At 47.2% G+C, this 20,377-nt stretch overlaps 1 protein-coding gene across 1 annotated transcript; it reads left to right on the forward strand.

Moving 5' to 3' along the window:
• Nucleotides 1–401: 401 nt before the first annotated feature.
• On the forward strand, nucleotides 402–1,361 carry GPR31 (G protein-coupled receptor 31). Its single transcript, XM_011934943.1, has one exon. It carries the CDS (start codon nucleotides 402–404, stop codon nucleotides 1,359–1,361), a length of 960 nt encoding a protein of 319 aa, XP_011790333.1.
• Nucleotides 1,362–20,377: the final 19,016 nt, after the last annotated feature.

Raw genomic sequence — 20,377 nt, forward strand, 5'->3', positions numbered from 1 at the left:
TGTTATTTTAATTGTATACAGACATAGGGGTCTTTGCATAGTTAAACCTTTCCTTCTTTCATAACTGGATGCAAAGCCCTGTCCCCCAGACGTCGTAGGACATTACTCCTCAGCTTTGCAGCCCGGTGATGTGAAGCGAAACACTATTTCCCCTTTTTTATGGCGGAAGAAAACAGAACACAACTGCAAGGGGCTTTTCCCTCCCCTGCTCGTCCTCTTTCCCCAAATGAATTTTGGTCTGCTGTGGACCCTATTTGGCTGAGGAACTGTTCTTGATGGGGAAATGTAGATCTTATCTACTCTGTGGCAGGAAAAGGCCTTTTCTTTCATTTTGTAAGAAACAGCACAGAGTTCCTCCTGCATCTGCTCCAGCTGTGCCTGCAGCCCAGCACGGCCGGGTGATGCCATTCCCAAACTGCTCAGCCCCCAACCCTGTGGTGGCCACAGCTGTGGGTGTCCTGCTGGGGCTGGAGTGCTGGCTGGGTCTGCTGGGCAATGCGGTGGCGCTGTGGACCTTCCTGTTCCGGGTCAGGGTGTGGAAGCCCTATGCTGTCTACCTGCTCAACCTGGCCCTGGCTGACCTGCTGTTGGCCGCGTGTCTGCCATTCCTGGCCGTCTTCTACCTGAGCCTCCAGGCTTGGCATCTGGGCCACGTGGGCTGCTGGGCCCTGCGCTTCCTGCTGGACCTCAGCCGCGGCGTGGGGGTGGCCTTCCTGGCCGCCGTGGCCTTGGACCGGTACCTCCGTGTGGTCCACTGTCGGCTTAAGGTCAACCTGCTGTCTCCTCGGGCGGCCCTGGGGGTCTCGGGTCTCATCTGGCTCCTGATGGTCGCCCTCACCTGCCCAGGCTTGCTCATCTCTGAGGCCGCCCAGAACTCCACCAGGTGCCACAGTTTCTACCCCAGGGCAGACGGCTCCTTCAGTGTCATCTGGCAGGAAGCACTCTCCTGCCTTCAGTTTGGCCTCCCCTTTGGCCTCATCGTGTTCTGCAATGCAGGCATCATCAGAGCTCTCCAGAAAAGACTCCGGGAGCCTGAGAAACAGCCCAAGCTTCGGCGGGCCCAGGCACTGCTCACCGTGGTGGTGGTGCTGTTTACTCTATGCTTACTGCCCTGCTTCCTGACCAGAGTCCTGATGCACATCTTCCAAAATCTGGGGAGCTGCGGGGCCCTGTGTGCAGTGGCTCATACCTCGGAAGTCACGGGCAGCCTCACCTACCTGCACAGTGTGCTCAACCCCGTGGTGTACTGCTTCTCCAGCCCCACCTTCAGGAGCTCCTATCGGAGGGTCTTCCATACCCTCCGAGGCAAAAGGCAGGCAGCAGAGCCCCCAGGTTTCGACTCCAGAGACTCCTATTCCTGAAAACAGCCAGTGTCCTCAACGCCCGTGTTTATGGAACTACCTGCGACCTAAATAATAATCACTTCTACTTCGGGATTCTGGAAGAAGAGGAAATCTTGAGACCGCAGTATAAGGATCAGAGCATAAACATGGGCACAGTTGCTGCAGGTGTGGTCTCATATTTTGTGGACCGGGATGGTCCTCTGTGATTTTACCTTGTAGAGTGGCAAATCAAAATGAACAAGCCAGAACCTCCTCCTACCCAACTATGATGCAGATTCAGTTGCTGAACTGAAAAGTCGGGCAGCTACTGCATCTCCACACTTGAAGAAATGTAATTTGCTAAATCAGTGAAGGAAGAGAAGAAAGCCGGGTGCTGGCATCTTTCCAACTCTACTTGGTCTCAGCAAGTCACTTTCATTTACCGTGCCTCAGTTTTAAATGCAAAAAAAAACTATGTTTTCTTCTCACCTGCTGTGCAGACCGGGGATGACCGACATCAGAAAGTGCCCTGGTTCTAAAAAGAGGCTCTGCTGTCTATAAGGTACTGTCGTCCATGCTAGGCTTTATTTGGAGCATAACATTTTTGTTTTCACAAAATTTTGCTTCATTTTTCTAGATGATACATTATGTTAAGGAAAATGTAGTGAGTTCCCTAGTTTACTGTAAGAAACTTTTTCCTGATACATTTCTGGAATTTGCCTCTAGAGCTGCTTTTTAAGTTTGAATGCCTAAAAGGCTTTTGAAATGTACTTTGCTTCCCCGATGTGAAAAAGAGGTCACAGAACTTTATACCTCCTGGGAGAAGTGCACAATGTAAGATATCTTGCCGGGCGCGGTGGCTCAAGCCTGTAATCCCAGCACTTTGGGAGGCCGAGACGGGCGGATCATGAGGTCAGGAGATCGAGACCATCCTGGCTAACACGGTGAAACCCCGTCTCTACTAAAAATACAAAAACTAGCCGGGCGAGGTGGCGGGCGCCTGTAGTCCCAGCTACTCGGGAGGCTAAGGCAGGAGAATGGCGTAAACCCGGGAGGCGGAGCTTGCAGTGAGCTGAGATCCGGCCACTGCACTCCAGTCCAGGCGACAGAGCGAGACTCCGCCTCAAAAAAAAAAAAAAAAAAGATATCTCGTGGCGTTTGAAATGGTCATTTCCAACCCCACTGGCACAGCTGGTGGACAACGGTACACAGGACCTGCCAGGGCTCCATGGGCCACAGTGTGAAGGTGGGCAGGTGTCCAGCCCCAGCCCCTGGATGCCATTACAATGGCTGCATCTTTTCATCTCATTCCTTGTGAATTGTATTCCAAAACTGAGTCTCATGATGATGATAAAAGATTTCCAAAGTCACTTTCCTTGTTGCCTTATCTCTCATTCTCTGTTCAAACCTAGAAGTTTGCTTAGGACCAAAAAGCCGTCACCACCATGCCCAGAGGAGGTGGAAGGCCTGCCTTGTCACCGACATGGGCCTCATGAGCCTCCCTTCAGCCTCCCTGGAGCTGCACTCCTGTTATTCGTGTGCAGAAACTCTTCTTTATCTCCTAACACGATACAACACTTTTCTACTAAATATCAGTTCTATGGTGTTTTGATGCCTTCGATTATCCCACAGGGGTAGTCCCAAGCTTTCTGTCAAATGCGAGGTTAAAAATGATGGCTTTAGGCAACAGAAAATGGCAAATCTCCCATCTGCAGAGCTGACAGCTTGCCAGGGAGGTTCCTTATCAGAACCAAATTTGAAATGTGGGAATGGGTTCCGCCTGTTCTAAGAAAAGATGTAAAAATCTGCCTAACAAAAGGAGTATAATTTGGAATTCTACCAGCATTACTTTGCTACTGTCTGAAGTTTTATTTCCTCCTAAGTCAATAGAATTTCAAAGGGCTAAGAAAGGAACAGTGACCAGATAGTTGTGAGATGACTGAATACAATTCTTTAAGGTGGACATGTTCTACACCGTGCCTGTTTTCTTCCCTTGAAACAGAAAAGAAATATCTTCATTTTTCTTCCCCTGATCTTAACGCATATATAATTTCAAATGCTGCTTTGAAAAACCTAACATTTAACAGAATCATTTTCTTTTTTTTTTTTTTTTTTTGAGGCAGAGTCTCGCTCTGTCGCCCAGGCTGGAGTACAGTGGCCTGATCTCAGCTCACTGCAAGCTCCGCCTCCCGGGTTCCCGCCATTCTCCTGCCTCAGCCTCCTGAGTAGCTGAGACTACAGGCGCCTGCCACTTCGCCCGGCTAGTTTTTGTATTTTTAGTAGAGACGGGGTTTCACTGTGTTAGCCAGGATGGTCTCGATCTCCTGACCTCGTGATCCGCCCATCTCGGCCTCCCAAAGTGCTGGGATTACAGGCTTGAGCCACCGCGCCCGGCCAGAATCATTTTTTATATCATAACAAATCCCCCATAAGCATTCTTTGCACGGTTACACAATAGTCTACACCATGTGTGTTTCTTAACTGTTTTTCTGCTGTTGGATGTTGAGATTCGTAACTCTCTGCGCAGGTGGAATCCACGCAGTGAAGTGGCATGGTCCCCTGGCAGACGCCCTGTAAGAATAGACCCCCTGGCGGACGCCCTGTAGGAATAGACCCCCTGACAGATGCCCTGTAGGAACAGACGCCCACAGGAGGGATACAGCCCGCCCCTCCACTCACAGGAAAGGCTCTGCAGGCCAGCACTGTGCGCGGGGACTTCATGGGGCTACCAACTCTCCCAAACGCCGTGGTCTATGCCTTTTTCCCTAGGGGTGCACTGTCTTTTCTCCAGCATGCTGCGACTTTCTGTGCGCTCTGCCCTCACTGCATGCATTTTTAGCTTGGGCGAAATCCCCCTGTCTCTGGGGAGGGCTCAGCTCCACACTGCTGTCTCTCGAATTCTTTCTGACATCACCTGGGTGGAGCTGGCCGCCCTCCACTCTGCTCACAGGTGTGCCTGATGCAGTGCTGCAGGCCTGGGGGGTCCAGAGCTTTTAGGAGGCCCTGATACCTCAGCCAGCCCCAGGCGTTCTGGTTCACCTGGCCTGGGGAGGAGCCTGGGCACTGGTAGGTCTGAAGTCCCCTCATTAATTCTATCCATGGGCAGCCAAGTCTGAGACTTGCCAGGTGAGTGGCTCAGGGCCTGGGCAACAGCGTCCTGCCCCATCACTTCTTAGCTCTGTGACCTGGGACAAATCACTCCACTAGTCTCAACTTTCCCCTTCTGTAAAATGGGGATAAAAATGTACCTTGTGGGATTATGGTGGGGATGAAGAAAAATAACACAAAACATTTAGCACAGAGCCTGGTATGTCATAAGCGTTCAGTAAATACTGATTTGCTGTTTTTCAGTGATCACACAATTCTATCTTCATTGCTTACTTCCCCAACCAGACCGTGGGGCCTTTGGGGACACAGTTTTCCCCTCTGTATTCTCAACACAGAACCTGGCATGGGAAGGGTGTTTTATGAACTGGAAGTTGACAAGTTCTGTGAAATCAAAGGTGGATTATCATTCTTCTTGTGTAGGAGATCCTTTTGGGATCTTCTGTGGTCGTTCCGTGTGCCTCATTTTGCTTCTCACATCTATGAGATGGGACTTTTCTTTTTCTTGTGCCTCAGGAGGCTGAGGATCACTCGGGTGGTCACTACCTCTGGGGATATTTCTCACGTGTCCAGCCCCATAGCATCAAAGGAGCATCCACAGCACTGCACACAGATGGTGTTTCTTCTTCAAGGAGGTGAGATCGCAAGGGTCTTCTTCTTCTCCAGGTTATTGTCTCTGAATAAGGAAATGACTCAAAAAGGAAGTGTGGACAGACGGTGAGTGGCGAGTCTCAGGACCACGACTATTTTGCTGCCAGTAGCAAGTTCCAGTTTCTTTTCTGCCGTGACTCACTTGTTGTGATGAGGCAGGGGCACTGTCATGTCTGAGAGCCATGCAAATCAGCACGGTCAGAATTCTGGCAGATCCAGGAAGGACCGCTGGGAGCTTCAGTCTCCACGGGAGGGATGACTTTCTTCTCCGTACAGAGGCAGTGCTGTCAGCTGGGAAACTCCGCTAGTTGTTTCTCTTTCTAAAATCTACTGAGCAACAGCTAGAGAAAGCTCGTCCTCTGTCTTCTCATAATCATTTCTGCCAGTAATAAAATAAACGCTTTCGATTTACTTAAAGGTCAGGACAATAAAAGGACTCTGCATTTGCCTGTGGGCATGGCTGAGGACTGTGAAATGCATTTGGAGACTCTCAGGGGCTTCCAGAACATTCCACTAAGTGCTTGTGAGGTCCTCAAATAATAGCCATCCTCACAATGCCTCTTTAGCATGTGTGGTAAAAGACACATAAAACGTATCATTCTCATCATTTTTAAGTGCAATTCATTGGCATTAAGTACATTCACATTTCTGTGCAACCACCACCACCAGCCACCTCCAGAACTCTCCTCAGCTGGTAAAACTGAAACTCTGCCCCATTATACAGCAACCCCAGACTTCCCTTTCCCCGGCCCCCGTCAACAACCACTCTACTTTTTCTCGCTATGGATTTGACCACTCTATGTTCCTTCTATGACTGGAAACCTATAGGATTTTCCTTTTATGGCTAGATTATTCTACTTAGCATAATATCCTCAAGGCTCACCCATGTGACAGCATATGCCAGAATTTCCTCTTTTTTTTGAGGGATGAATAATATTCCACTGCTTGCATACACCACATTCTTCTTATCCACTCATCCATGGGTTACATCCACCTTTTGGTTGTTGTAAATAGTGCTGTTGTGAACACAGGTGTACAAACATCTCTTGGAGAACTACTTGAGTTCTTTTGCATATATACCCAGGAGTGGAATTTCTGAGTCATATGACAATTCAATGTTTGATGTTTTGAGGAACTGTCGTATTGTTTTCCACAGCAGCTGCACTTTTTGCGTTCCCACCAACAGCACACAAGCTTTCCAGTTTCTTCACATCCTCACCAACACTTCTTCTTCTCCAGCTTGTTTGTCTGTTTGCTTGTTTTTATAGTAGCTATCCTAATGGATGTGAAGTGGAGAAATGCTTCTTTGAAAATCAGGAAATGCTTAATATCTTCAGAAACTAAGAAGAAATCTCTGTAGCGGGACCGTGGACACTACAACCAGGCCAACAATAAGTGTATAATGTGGCCACACCACACTCTAATCCATGAGATCACAGGCCATTTCCATTTTGAAGTCTCCTTTGTCACTGAAATCGCAAGTTAGAGGACAAGTGTATCGAGGAATTCTGTCAGCATGACCGTGATCAGCAGCAGAGTGTCCTCGTGGTAGCTCCATGTGCCATTGGATCATCTCCTGTCATGCCCCCGAGCTCTGCAATTAGAATAGGAGCCTGAACCTCCCGTTCCATCACACAGCTAAAAAGCAGCAATGATAAGATTCAAACTAAGGGCCTACAGGCCTCGAGTCCAGGAAACTGCAGCATCTCTGCTCATCTCATACTCCACATTTTGGTTTGCGGGTTCCCTGGACTGGAAGTTTGTAGGCCCTTAGTTTGGGTCTTATCTCTGCTGCTCTGTAGCTGTGTGGTCTTGGGCACATCATCACGTGGTGTCTACTTTTTTTATCTGAAAAAATGAAGATAGTGACACCTTCTTCAAGGGACTGTGAAGACGGCTGAACAAACACATGAAAGTACCACTCAAAACCAACCATGAAGATTCAGCTGCCTGTAGGCCAGGCCCTGCCCAGCATGCAGAGAAGAGATCAACTTTTCCCTCAGCTTAACTTAGAAGGCCACATTCTCCTCTCCACAAACGGCACAAGATTTTTCAATAAAAACGGGACCCTTAAAAAATATTGTGTGAGTTGCGGTGAGAAAACAAAGGGACAGTGAAAACAGAAGAGCGAAAGATCTTCTCTTTTGTCTTCCTTGGGTAGGACCCTTTCACCTTCCTTCCTCCCAGCATTGCAGCAATGCTGCTGTTACACAGAGAGCCCAGCCCTCTTGTTTTCTTCTTTCTCTTCAGGTAATGCTCCCTTACTCCTTCACTCTCTGACATTTCAAAAGCCAGTTCATTTAATGACCTTCCTTTACGAGAATGTGACAGGCACTCCTATATGGCCCTGGCTGTTTTATCTTCGATTCCTCATAATCAGCCTGCTGTGATTTGAATGTCCCCTCCAAAACTCAAGGTGAAACTTAATTGTCATTCTAACAGTGCGGGAGGTGAGGCTTTAAGAAGTGATTAGGTCATGGGGCCCCACCCACATGAATGAATGGGTTTGTTACAGCAAGAATGGGCCCCTTGGGCTTTCTCTTTCACACACACTTGCTTGCCCTTCTACTCTTCCATTGTGAGATAACATAGTAAGAAGGCCCTCGTGAGATGCAGCTGCTGATACTGGACTTCCCAGCCTCCAGAACCATGAGTTAAGTCAACCTCTATTCTTTATAAATTACCCTGTCTATAGTATTCAGTTACAGCAAGAGAAAACGGACTCATACACTGACACACCTTTCCATAAATCAGACACATGGTTTGAAAGTGTAGACAATCTATGTATGTCTGCTTCCATAAGCCAGCACAGCCAAACTGCAAAAGGCCCCAATGTTATTGTATAATAAGTGGTTCTTGTTGACAAAACCTATGAGATAAGCAAGGAAGGTATCAATATCCTCATCTGTAGATCAGAAAACTGATATTCCAAGAGGCTCAAGAGCTTGGCCAAGCCTGCAAGGCCACTAAATGACAAAACCGAGATGCAGTCCTAGATCTCCTGGAACTGCTCCAGCACTCTTATGTTGTGGTCTCCTCTTGTCTTAGTCCCTTTGGGCTACTCTAACACAACACTGTAGACTGGGTAATTTATAAATAGCAGAAATGCATTGATTGCAACTCTGGAGCCTGGGAAGTCCAAGATAAGGTGCCAGCAGATTCAGTGTCTGGTGAGGGCTGTTCTCAGCTTCAAGGATGGCACCATGTTGCTGTGCCCTCACACAGCTGGGATTACAGGTGCACACCATCATGTCTGGCTAATTTTTGAGTTTCGCTATGCTGCCCAGGTTGATCTCAAACTCCTGGCCTCAAGTGATCCACCCACCTTGGCCTCCTGAAGTGCTGGGATTAGAGGCATGAGCCACCATGCCCAACCCTACCACCACAGGTTTTAACGTGAATTTTATGGGGAACACTAACCTTCAGACTATAGCCCCCATTTTTCTCCTCTTTGTCACCTTTGTCTTTGGGCTTATTTTTGCTCACTTATATTTTGATTTTCTTTATATCCAGAGGTGTTCTGGCAAACTGACTCTCTGTAGAAAAAGGAAAGCAGTAGAAAAGTAGCATTTTCTAGTTTCCATTGTACATATACTCCCAGCATGGCTGATGTCAAGCTACCAGCAGTTTTAACAACTGGCTGTCCAAATTCCTAAATATTTCACAGCCGACTCTCCAGAACGTCACTGCCTATGACCCCTTCTCTGCTGTGCCATCAGTCCCCAAGAGCTGTGTGTCTGCCACTCTTGACCTGCTGTCGCCCATGCAGAATAGAAGACTAGGACAGAAATGAAATATATTAAAGGCATCCAAAAAAGAATTTCCTGCAGACCCCAATAGAAAAACGTCTACAAGGGTTGGCAAGGAGAACAGATGCTGAGCTTGGACTCAGGAAGGTGCCGGAAGCCGGTGATCCTGGCCAGCATTTGACCCTGGCAACATGCTTGCTTGCTGTCAACTCAAATGCATCACCTGCACCTGGTGGAAACTTTTGGAAACATCTTGCCATGAAATCTCTTCTTAAAGGCCACCACACAGTCACCAAATCCAGGCACCCAGAAGAAACTCAGTGAAATGTTTCACAGCTTTATCATTTAGTAACTGGAGGATGACAAAGGCAAGGCCTTTGATTTCCAAAGAACTAAAACAAGGCAAGAGGCTGAGACAGATGGTGCATGAAGCCAGACATCCTTGCATTAAAATTCCGGGTTCTCCATGTGTCAGTTGTAACTTACATTCTCCAGTAAGTCACATAACTACCTTGTTTCCATGTCTATAAAAGGGAGGTCATGCTAATCTGTACCCAGTAAGGTTCTTGGAAACATTGAATTGCTAAAGCAGCCTCCTTCAACATGAGTTCATGCCAACGCTTGTCCTTGGAGATGCCCCACAGGAGAGTTCCATGATGAAGTATGTTTGGGAAACACTGAATTCTGCACCCTTAATGGATCAGACTCTGCCTTTTTGTAATGAGTGAATAAAACAGCAATGCATCGACAGATATGGGAAATTGAGATTATTTTGGGGGAATATTTTAAATGAAAAGAAAACTTAGACATGTAAGAGCAACCAAAAAGTGCTACAGAATTTCTCTTTTATAGATTTTATTCCAAAAGTATACAATAACATGGAACAGTTGTTTTGTTGTATTTAACATTCCAGTAAAGGATAGCAGCATTAATATTGGGCCCAAACTACTTCTTGTTTCCTAAGTTAATATTTATTAATATTATTTAATAATTATTATTATTTAATAATAACGAATTAATATTGGGCCCAAACTACTTCTTGTTTCCTAAGTTAATATTTATTAATATTATTTAATAATTATTATTATTTAATAATAACGAATTAATATTGGGCCCAAACTACTTCTTGTTTCCAACTGAGTCCAACATGGTAGAAATTGCAGGAATTGGGGAAGAGGCTGGGTCTCCTCCAAGGCTCATTAGCTGATGGTAACCAGTTTCCACCCTGCCCACCCTGACTTTCTTGCCTACACCCCATCTTCCCATGCAGGCCCCAGGATGCTCTTGTATGAATCATGATGATGTTTATGACATACTTACTCTAAGACAGGTATTTATTTATCTTAAACACAAATGGGATAAGTACTATCATTAATGCCCATTTTACAGATAAGAAAACTGGGAATGTGAGGGTTGGAATAACTCACACAAACTCACACAACCAGCAAGGGACAAGACTAGGACTCAAATGCCAGATGTAGGCTGTAGGGGATGGCTCCGCCCTCTCTCCTCTCTGCTGGTGAAACCTAGGGACTGCATTTCCCAGCAGCCACCTGCTTCCAAAAGTCATACAAAGACAAAAAAACGGAGTTTGCCAAGGAAATGAGTTGGGCGAAGACCACTAACTTTGTGTGTGTCAACCTCCTCCCCTGGGATGTGGCTGCCAACTCAGGCTGTGGCCGCTTGGAGCACATGAAGGAATCCTCTCTGTCAGCCCAACTCAGCCCATAGAAAGGAGAATAAAATGCTCCCCACATCTTCATTCAAAAGGGACAGTTTGCTTAATGTGCCACTTTGAGTCAACAAGGGAATTGAGTCTTCCTTCTGTGACATTTCTGCTACTATTTTCACTTTACATCTCTAGCAGTTTCTGGAGACAAGCGTGGGATGGAAATCAGCCCCAGAGAGTTTCCCTTTGCTCCTAGATGCCAAGGCAGACCTTCCAGGCAAGAGACATCTCTGTCTACAGAGGGAGAAGGGAGAGGAGGAGGAAGCAGATGAGAGGGAAGGAGAGAAGACATCAGACCCAGACATGCACTCTCTATTAGACCCAGAACACCTGCTTTGCCATCACAGACCTGGCAGCTAGGGTGGGGAGCAAGTTCCCGAGCTGGAGGCTGTGTATTGACCACTTAAATACCGTTCATCTCACAACCCTTTAACTGGCTGTCCAAGGCCTAAATTCAGCTGACCAACAAATTTTGATTGGCTCACAAATAATTTTAAAACGTGCACATTATATTTAGTCGAGTTGCTTTTGTTTTTCAAGTGAGTCTCTGCATTTTTAAAAGGCTAGATTTCAGCTCTTCTTGAACACCAGAAGATTTGCAAGCCCTGAGCCCTCACTCCCGCTCTGCATTGGCTGGGCCGAGGAGCTGGCGCCCAGAGGTGGAGTGTGCTCACCCTTCTCCCATTCAGGTCCCTGCCTCATCCCTGCAGGCATGTATGTGTGTGGACCACACCTCACTGGGTTTCAAACATCATTTTAGTGTCCTTTCCTTGGGAAGTATGATGCTTAATTTCATCGGTGAACCTGGCTGGGCCATGGTGCCCGATGGTCAGACGCAAGTCTAGACGCTGCAGCGGGGATTCACTGAGGCTGTGATGAGGACCTGTTCTCAGTTGACTCTGAGTAGAGCAGGTGACCCTCCACAGTGCCTGTGGGCCTCATCCCATCCCTTGGCTTTAAGAGCAAAATCCGCGGGTTCCTGGAGAAGGAATCCCGCCTCCATTCTGCGCTTGAGTTTCCCACCTGCCAGCCCGCCCTACAGGTCTCAGACGCGCCCACCTCAAGCTTGGGCACCAATGCCTTTAAATAAATCCCTTAATCTATGTGCACCACTTGTGATTCTGCCTTCCTGGAGAGCCACGGCTGACAGTCAGGAATGTGCTGTGCAACCAGAGGCAGCGATTTCAGGGATGGCTAGTGGTGCAGATTTTCAAAAGGTTTCCTTTTATCCCTTCATTTGCATTTTCACCACCTCCAGCTTCTCTCACCCACATGTGCTTTATGCCTCTTACTTTCAGGCTTTCCTCTTCTCCCTCCCCGTGCCCCCCGCATCACACAGCACGGCGATCCCCAGACTCCCCTACTAAGTCCTGCTGTGCTCTGTGGCCCCCGGAGCTGTGGCATGGCTCTGTTCTACACAAAACCAAACAGTTCTCATGCAGCACCACACCAGTTGTATATTTGTATGGTGCTACTAAAAAATGAAAATTCACCAGATTTCCTATTGACCTCTGGACAGGGCTGAGAAACTCAAATTGCTCTATTAGCTATATATTTATATTACACTTTCTTCATTCCGCAAGATAAAAGCAGCCACAAATCTATCCCCACTTAACACATGCGTGAAATGAATCACCAATTCTGAGTGAAGTGCTTTTGCCATTTGAAACACATTAAAGATCTATTTAACAATAGTGATTATTTTTAACTTTTTTAAGTACTGGCCAAAGAAACCCCCTTTAAGCCTGAGCATGCACTTGGGCCGGAATACATTGGATGTTCTAGAGCAGGAAACGTGTTGCCAGGACACGGCCCCTCTGTGCTGCTGGCAGAACCTGCCAGGAGGGTTATGGTTTCTAATGCACACATCAGTGGCTAGGAGAATTCCTCCAGGAAAGGAAACACTCTCATCTTTAATGACTCCTTCTTCTCATATTTACTAAAACTCTGAAGCCCTCATACATCTATTTTCAAAAGGCTCCAATCCAGTTCCATAATAAGGAGTCCACGGTGCCTGGAGCACACGTGTGATTGCATTATTTTACTTACAATTGCTCTGAAAGCAATTAGAGCTTTTATCGTATTCCAAAACATTTTGTATTTCAAAAAATTTCGAACACCAGAATCCTACAATTTTAAGAGCTTGCTGTCTAGAAAAATGCATTAGTTGTTTCTTTTGCCAATATGAAGGTTACAAATAAAAACCTGCTTAAAAAAAAAAAAGGAAGGAAACAAAAAATTAAAATGTAGGCAAAATGTACTGAAAACCAGTGACTTCATCATCGAATTGCTTGGTACATAAGGAATGTGCGGGTGGAGGAAGTGATGAAAATAGCTTCATTGGCAGACGGGGCAGAGGACACCCACCACCCTTCATGGGTGGCAGAGGGGTGGGGCTAGAAGATGACACAGACTGATCTGGAACCACCACAGGCACAACACCCATTCATATCCAGACGGCAGATGGAGGCACCCTACGGGACGCTGGTGGCGGGTAGGTGGGCACCCTCCCCTCAGCCCAGCCCACCTTCACTGAGACCCTGTGGGGCCCCGGCTGCCCTCTGAACCATAGCAACTGTAACAGCCAGCAGGAGCCTCAGGGTAACCGTGGTTGGCAGCCGGCTGGCCCAGCATCCCTTCTTTAGTTGCAAAATATTGACATGGTCTGAAAATCTCTAGGCGAGAGTCAAGGAAGCCAAATCTACCATTTAAAAGACAAGATCTACGTAATACCCAAAAAGAGGGTTACACGTTTGCTTCTCCAAGAAATTCGGCATCAAAACAGACTCAGATAATAGCACCTGTTGCTTTGACCCACCTCACAGTCAACTTATTACTACTAACCATGGCTTAATAAATTCACTGCTTATTCCACGATGCAACCTCAAGACATCTCACCCACCCTGTGACTCATCTTACCGAGACAAGCTTGTAACAGCAATACTGGTGCTGTAGGTTGGACTGAAGAGTTTACGGAGAAGAAAACATCTAAGTGACAATTATATGCCTGATGGACGAACTAGGGACTCAGAGTTGAAAAGCTATTCCCTGCCAAAGAACTCACTTTAGGGGCCTCCTATCATGCAAACAAAAATAAAGGTGATGCATTTGTAATCGCTCGAAGTGGTATTTATTTACAAAGCACATTGGAATCAGAAGTGCAGCCCAAACCAAGAAGTCAAGGATGGTTGGATGGACATGGCCCTTGAAGTGGTACTAACAGCCTTTTCTTTACCTGCATATTAACTGGACATGGGTCTTGAGCACATGACTCTGCATGACACAATGCAGCCCTAACTTTCTTCACCTCCATGGGAGACATAGACTACAGAAGGTAAGATGCACAGGACAAATCCATGAACAGACAGATAGGCTAGTGTATGTGAAGCAAGGAGGCCAAGAAGAGGGTGCAGCATCGGCAGGAGGGTCCTCAAGTACAACCTTACAGGGTGAGCCCACCTGATCCCTGCCAAGGGGCCAGAGACAAGTGCGGCAGTGAGGACTGCATGGGGTCAGGCCTGGCAGGGTCCTTGAGGAAGGTCTAGAGTTGAGATGCACATGCTGGTGCCATCAGCCTGTGTGCCATCCTGAAGTCCAGGGGTGACAGGGTAGCCTGGGGAGAGCATGCAGGGAGAGGAGAAAGGGAAACCCAGCCTGGCATCAGGACCACCACTGCATGTCAGGGTCAAATAGAGTTGGAGGGGCCAAAGTGAGGCAGAGATGGAGCTGCCCACCTGAGAGGGAGGAGAGCAAAGCCCACTGCCCAGGCCCTGGAGAGGGGCTCATGCTACCTGCAGGAGGTAGCTGAGAGGCGTCCGCTGCATTGGCTATATAAGGCACAGGGCAGCCTTCTTGAAGATAGCTTGGTGGGATGGGGTCAGGGGCCAAACTTCAGGGCCTCCAGAGTGAATGGGAGCATTGGAAACAGGTAGAAGACCAGGAGAGAGGGCAGAATACAGAAGTGGGGTTCGGAGTTTGTGTCCATCTCACTTTCCTTTTTACTATTAGATCGGAACAATCTTCCACTTGACGCACGGCAGGCCCAGGGCAGGGGTGTGGGCATGCAGCACCACTACCAGGAGTGGAGTTTAGGACAATCAACAGGCACCACAGGTGCATCCAAGCCCAGACCAGGTCGGCCTTTGCTGGGGAGGGTGACTTCCACCTTTGAAGCTGGCAATAAAGGATCAGGGGAGAGCCAATGCCCTGGGCCCTGGAACTGGCCACAGAAGATGGCAGAGCCCCTGCAATGCCACATCTCCTGTGCAAAGCTTCCAGCAAGGCTGATGGGCACATGTGAGTGGGGAAGAAGGGGGGCAGGTGGAAGGATCCTGGCCAGAGCCATGGAGAGTCAGGCCTGGGGACAGCTCAGAACGATGGCCCATGCCTCGGATGAGTAAATCATGAAACAAAATTCAATGTAGGTTGACTCAAACCCAATAGAAGTTCATTTCTTGCTCACACAGGAGCACCAGGCATGTGGAGGGTCAATGTATTCAGATTCTGCTGTTTCCAGAAGCTGCTTCCAAGATCTCCTGGGTGTGCTACATCCGGCCATCAGGAGAAAGCCAGCAGGCGCACCCATGAGTGGTTTTGAGCACCAGACCTGGAAATGATGCATTTCACCTGTGTTCAAGCATCTCCGGCCAGACCTCAGTTCCATGCCCCACAGAGTCCCCAGGGGCTGGGCAAGGTGACTCAGCCATGGGCCCAGGAGGCAAGGGTGGTGAGCAGCTGTCCACGCCGCAAAATAGATGCTCTGTAGCTGGTTAGAGTGAGCAGCGAGCTGAGCAAACAGCTGATAGGAGAGATCTCAGGTCATGAACACTTCCCTGGTTGCACCCCCAGCCCCGCCACCAACCACATTGTCTCTGTCACGTTCCCTGGAGAAACGTGAGTGAGGAGACCCAGGAGGCTGAGGGACAGGGCCAGCGTGCTGGTTCTCAGAGGGCACCCCTGGCCATGGCCTCTGATGCATTTGTGTGAGACAGAGTCAAGTCAGGTCTGCGGAGGACGAGAGAAAGAGGGGTCCTCAGAAGGCTTTTCCTAAGGAGAGACTGCCTCCAGGCAGAACCACCTCTCCCGCCCCACCCAGACACCTGGGGGCCCAAAGAGCAAGGACAAACATGAAAGCCAGCTCGCCCAGGGCCACACGCACTCCTCTGCCGCCCTAGTGCACAATCAGAGGAAAACAGTCCTATGTGCCAGGATTCACCAAGCTGGAAAAGGGAGGTTGCCTGGAATGATTATTTACCTTTCTCCTTAATTTTGGACTTGTATAAAGAATTCTTGGTGAGTAGAGATTACATCATTTTATATATCTTCTTTTTATTAACTTAATATCCTAAAAGTCATTCTACATTATCTGCCATAAAAATATATAAGGCTGTATTTCCTGACTTATACATATATCTACTCTGCTACGTACATATTCACATAGCAAAAACATAAAATAAAATAAAATAAAAAGGAAAGAGCCAATCTATTATTGTGAATGCTAAAAGCAACAAAGAAAAAAATGAACAGCAGCAATAGTGCAGTGATATTTTTCTGAAGATTTTTCGCCACGGGTGCAAAAAGATAGTATAAGATTCTATTAATTTCACGTACTTGTTACCCAAAATAAACTGTAGAGTTTCCCCACTAAGGAAGGTGAGTGTCTCCAGGAGCAGGTGCAGGCGCTGGGAGGCAGCTCGTGCACCAGAGGGCAGCAGTTCCCCGTCCAGGGCAGGGGCACTCCTAGCCGGCTCAGGAGCTCAGCTCCTGGTGAAGCCAGGACTTTAGGAATCACATTTGCTCCCCACTGGCGTGAAGTGCTAGCTCATCTATTTACATTCTAGGTTCAGAAAAGGGACCCCAAAAGGTCATGTGAAATCCAAGAATCCAGTTCTTTCAATGTTAGGCAGGAAAATGAAACCTTATTCGAATGTTAACACTAATTCTAAATACAGTATTCTGAACATTTAGATGGACCGGCCGCGGGCACTGTGGTAATTATTAGTGGGCTACAGGAGAAAAGGCCCCTGTGTACAGGGCACATCCCAGGTGACCGCAGCCTCGTTGCACAGGGCCAGCCGTAACTCCTGAACGGCCTTGGCCTCGTAGGCTGCCTCGGCTACCACTCATCTACCGCTGTGGAGATGCAGGCCCTCCCCTCTAGTTAAAGAGAGGGGTCCGGCTGCCTCCCATGAAAGTGCTTTTCTCAGTATCTCTCCCCCTTCATACATGGTGTGTTTGTGATTACTGAGTGCACGTGGACACATGGCCACCCGCTGAAGAGCGTCCCATGGCTGTTCTTTCCCCTGGCTGTAACCATGTGACTAAGTGAAGGCTCCCACGCTGGGAGCAGAAATGATTTCCACAGCTTTCCAGTTGTGTCTTTAAGGCCACCTGCTTCCCCCATCCTGCTTCTTGTTGTCTAGAATGGAAATGGGCTGGAAGGAGGTACGGCAGCTCTCTTGGGTTAGGACAGCCTTGAGGTGAGGAGAACAGCACTCTGCCCATCATCCCCGGCTGTCCACCTGGACTCTCGAGAGGAATCAGCCAAGAAGTAGAAAATGTAAATCATTCCTGCCTTCTCTCTTATATGGATTTACCTAAATAAGGCACAGGAATATCATCATCATTCTTGCCTTCGCTCTTATATGGATTTACTTAAATAAGGCATCAGGAGTATCATCTATTGGCAAATGCAGTGCAAGGAAGAAGATTGCAGCTGTGCATACTGAGTCATAGCATGAAATCCGGTCACGACAGACCACCCTGAGCTCTGCAAACACACCAGAGTGAGGGGCCTGCGTCCGAATGCTGCAGCCTCTTTATTCTGTGAAAACACAAGATGGTGAGTGCGTCAGGTTCTCAGAGCAGCCAGCAGAATGCAGCATGCAGACCACCCCAAGCTCTATAAACACGCCAGAGTGAGGACAGCCTTCATCCGAATGCTGCAGCCTCTTTATTCTGTGAAATCCCTGAGCACAAAGACCATGAACACGTCAGGTTCTCCACAGAGCAGCCAGCAGAATGTAGAATGCATCAGGGCAGCTGTGCTCTGTGAGGCTGCAATGACTCAAATCGTCTAATGGTAAATGTAAAATGCCACCTCCTTCTGTGTCCTACAGGAGAATCTGCCCCAAGAATGAGATTAAGACAAGAGAGAGCCCCCTGAAGTCATGAGTCTTGAATGCTCTGTTTATACAAATAGGGGGCACAGCAGGGCCTGGCCTCCCCTGGACTATCACAGCTGCTTTCTGCTGTCACAGCTGAGATCACCATCCTCAGGTCCTCGAGAGGGGGATGTCTCTGCTTTGAATATGGAGGCCACTCAGACTTGGGGAAATTCCCCACTTCCCTACCAGAGAACTGGGAGGGGAGGAGATGCTACCCCTCAGGGCAGGGACCAGGGCAGGAGGTGAACCACTGGGATCAGATACTGAAACTTGCACCACGGGTGGGTGCTGGAGCTCAAGGCTGTGCACGGGTGGGTGCTGGGGCTCAAGGCTGTGCACGGGTGGGTGCTGGGACTCAAGGCTGTGCACGGGTGGGTGCTGGGGCTCAAGGCTGTGCAGGTTAGAAAGGCAGGCATTGTCTCACCGGGGACCACAGCCCTTCTCTGCTATCTCTCTGTGAGATCTGCACCTGAAAAGCCGAAATGGGAATGAATGTTTGGAACATAACTTATTGGAAAGGAGGAAACTATGTAGAAAGAAATTCTCACGTGTCTAGGTTAACTTTAATAGGAAAATATGCCCTACCTTCAGGGAAATAGATGTTAGGAGCTGAATGGTGTCCCGTTAAAATTCATGTGTCAAAGTCCTAACCCTTGGTATCTCAGAAAGTGATGATATTTAGAGACAAGGATTTTAGACCAGTGATTAAGTTTTAAAGGGCCTTTGGGGTGGGCTATAATCCAGTCTGACTAGTGTCCTTATAAGAAGTTTTAGCTCACAGAGGAAAAGCCATTTGAGGCCTCAGGAGAAACCAACCCTGCCAACACCTTAACCAGCCTCTAAAAATGTGAGACATAAATGTGCTGTTCAAGCCACTCAGTCTGTGGTATTCTGTTAGGGCAGCCCCAGCAAACCAACGTTCTAGCATACTTTAGCATATATACCGCATTCATGGAGACCACATTCTCTGTACGTATATCTCCAGAATGCCTGTCATTTGTACACATTACCACAAGTCTTAAAAGGATTTGAAAATACTGTGTTTTCCTGGCCTCATTTAAAATCCAGTCTGTCTGTCCTTAGAAGCAAATCATGTACAGTTTGCAAGGTAATACTTAAGAACCTAAACGTTGAGATTTACATACAGTAAGATCTCATGTATCTAGAAATAATTGAATACTGGGAGGTTCTAACACATTGCCACTATTAACAGACAATTCTGACAAGCGCAGAGAGCTGAATTCCCCACTAAACATATAGAATAATGTTTGCAGTGAGTGGAGAGGAGGACTAACGGCAGACAGTTAAGGTTCAGGAAGAGACGGCCAGAGCCTGAAAGCGAAACCATATGGGGAGAATCAGTGGGAACCACTGAAGAACAGCTCCTTCTATCTTAATGTCTCCAAAGAATGTCAAGTTACCAGGGCACCTGTTCTGATGCCCAAGACAGCACGAAAAATGATGTCACCTAATGTACTATATTTAAGAAGAAATACAGTATGTGGTATATTTTAGAAACATTTTTATACATCATAGCTAAAATGTTTAAAACGTTATTCTTAAAGAAGTCGGTTTCATTTATCTGAACATTTAAATTACGCAGAGAAGGTCATTTCCCAGTTTTGGCAAATAAGCAAGATGTTTCTGTGCCAGTTTTCAAGCATGAATCATCTTCTTAGATCACATCAGTGTATTGATCACACCGAAAGAAGTGTCTGGGTAACAACTCCTCTGCTTTGCTTTCTAGAGTCAAACACTAACACATTTGAAGGACATGAGAAAGCCTGAATACCACTTTCTCCGGACAGTGGACTCCTCACTCTGTCATCTTGAAGCTGAAAGATGATTCCTACTTCATGTACAAAATGCATTTTTTATTTTGCAAAGCCAAAGCCATGCTTTAAAAATACAGACTTTGAATCTTAAGACATTATTTTGCATTTTAAAGAGAGATATAGTTAAAGCTTACGAGAACAATATAAAGTTTCAAATAACATCATTGTCAGGTTTAAACATATCGGTATTTTTGTAATTCATGACAGTATTTATTTTCCTTTTTTTTTTTTTGAGACAGAATCTCACTCTGTCACCCAGGCTGGAGTACAGTGGCATGATCTCAGCTCACTGCAACCTCTGCCTCCTGGGTTCAAGCAATTCTCCTGCCTCAGCCTCCCAAGTAGCTGGGATTATAGGCACCCACCACCACACCTGGCAAATTTTTTGTATTTTTAGTAGAGAGGGGGTTTCATCATGTTGGCCAGGCTGGTCTTGAACTCCTGACTTCAAGTGATCTGCCTGTCTTAGCTTCCCAAAATGCTGGGATTACAGGCATGAGCCACCGTGCCTAGCACATGACAGTGCCTTCCTAACACGTGTTTGTATTTTTGTAACACAAGTTGATATTTTTCTAATGTTCATATATTTACATAGCCCTTTAAAAACATGAGTTCCATGAATTTTCTATGTCACTGAAGAGAGTTGTTAAAATCTGATTCCATCACAAACTTCAGACCCCTTTAAAATCATTATCAGAAGCCAGCATAATTCCAGCTGTCCCCTGGCTAAACTGCAGCTCCTTATAACAAAAGTCTTCAGCCACACATTACTCTTCAACCACATTAAAGAAATGGAACAAAACTTCTTTCTACATTGTCT

Source organism: Colobus angolensis, unplaced genomic scaffold (genome assembly GCF_000951035.1).
Source record: "Colobus angolensis palliatus isolate OR3802 unplaced genomic scaffold, Cang.pa_1.0 Scaffold14, whole genome shotgun sequence".
NCBI lineage: Eukaryota > Metazoa > Chordata > Mammalia > Primates > Cercopithecidae > Colobus > Colobus angolensis.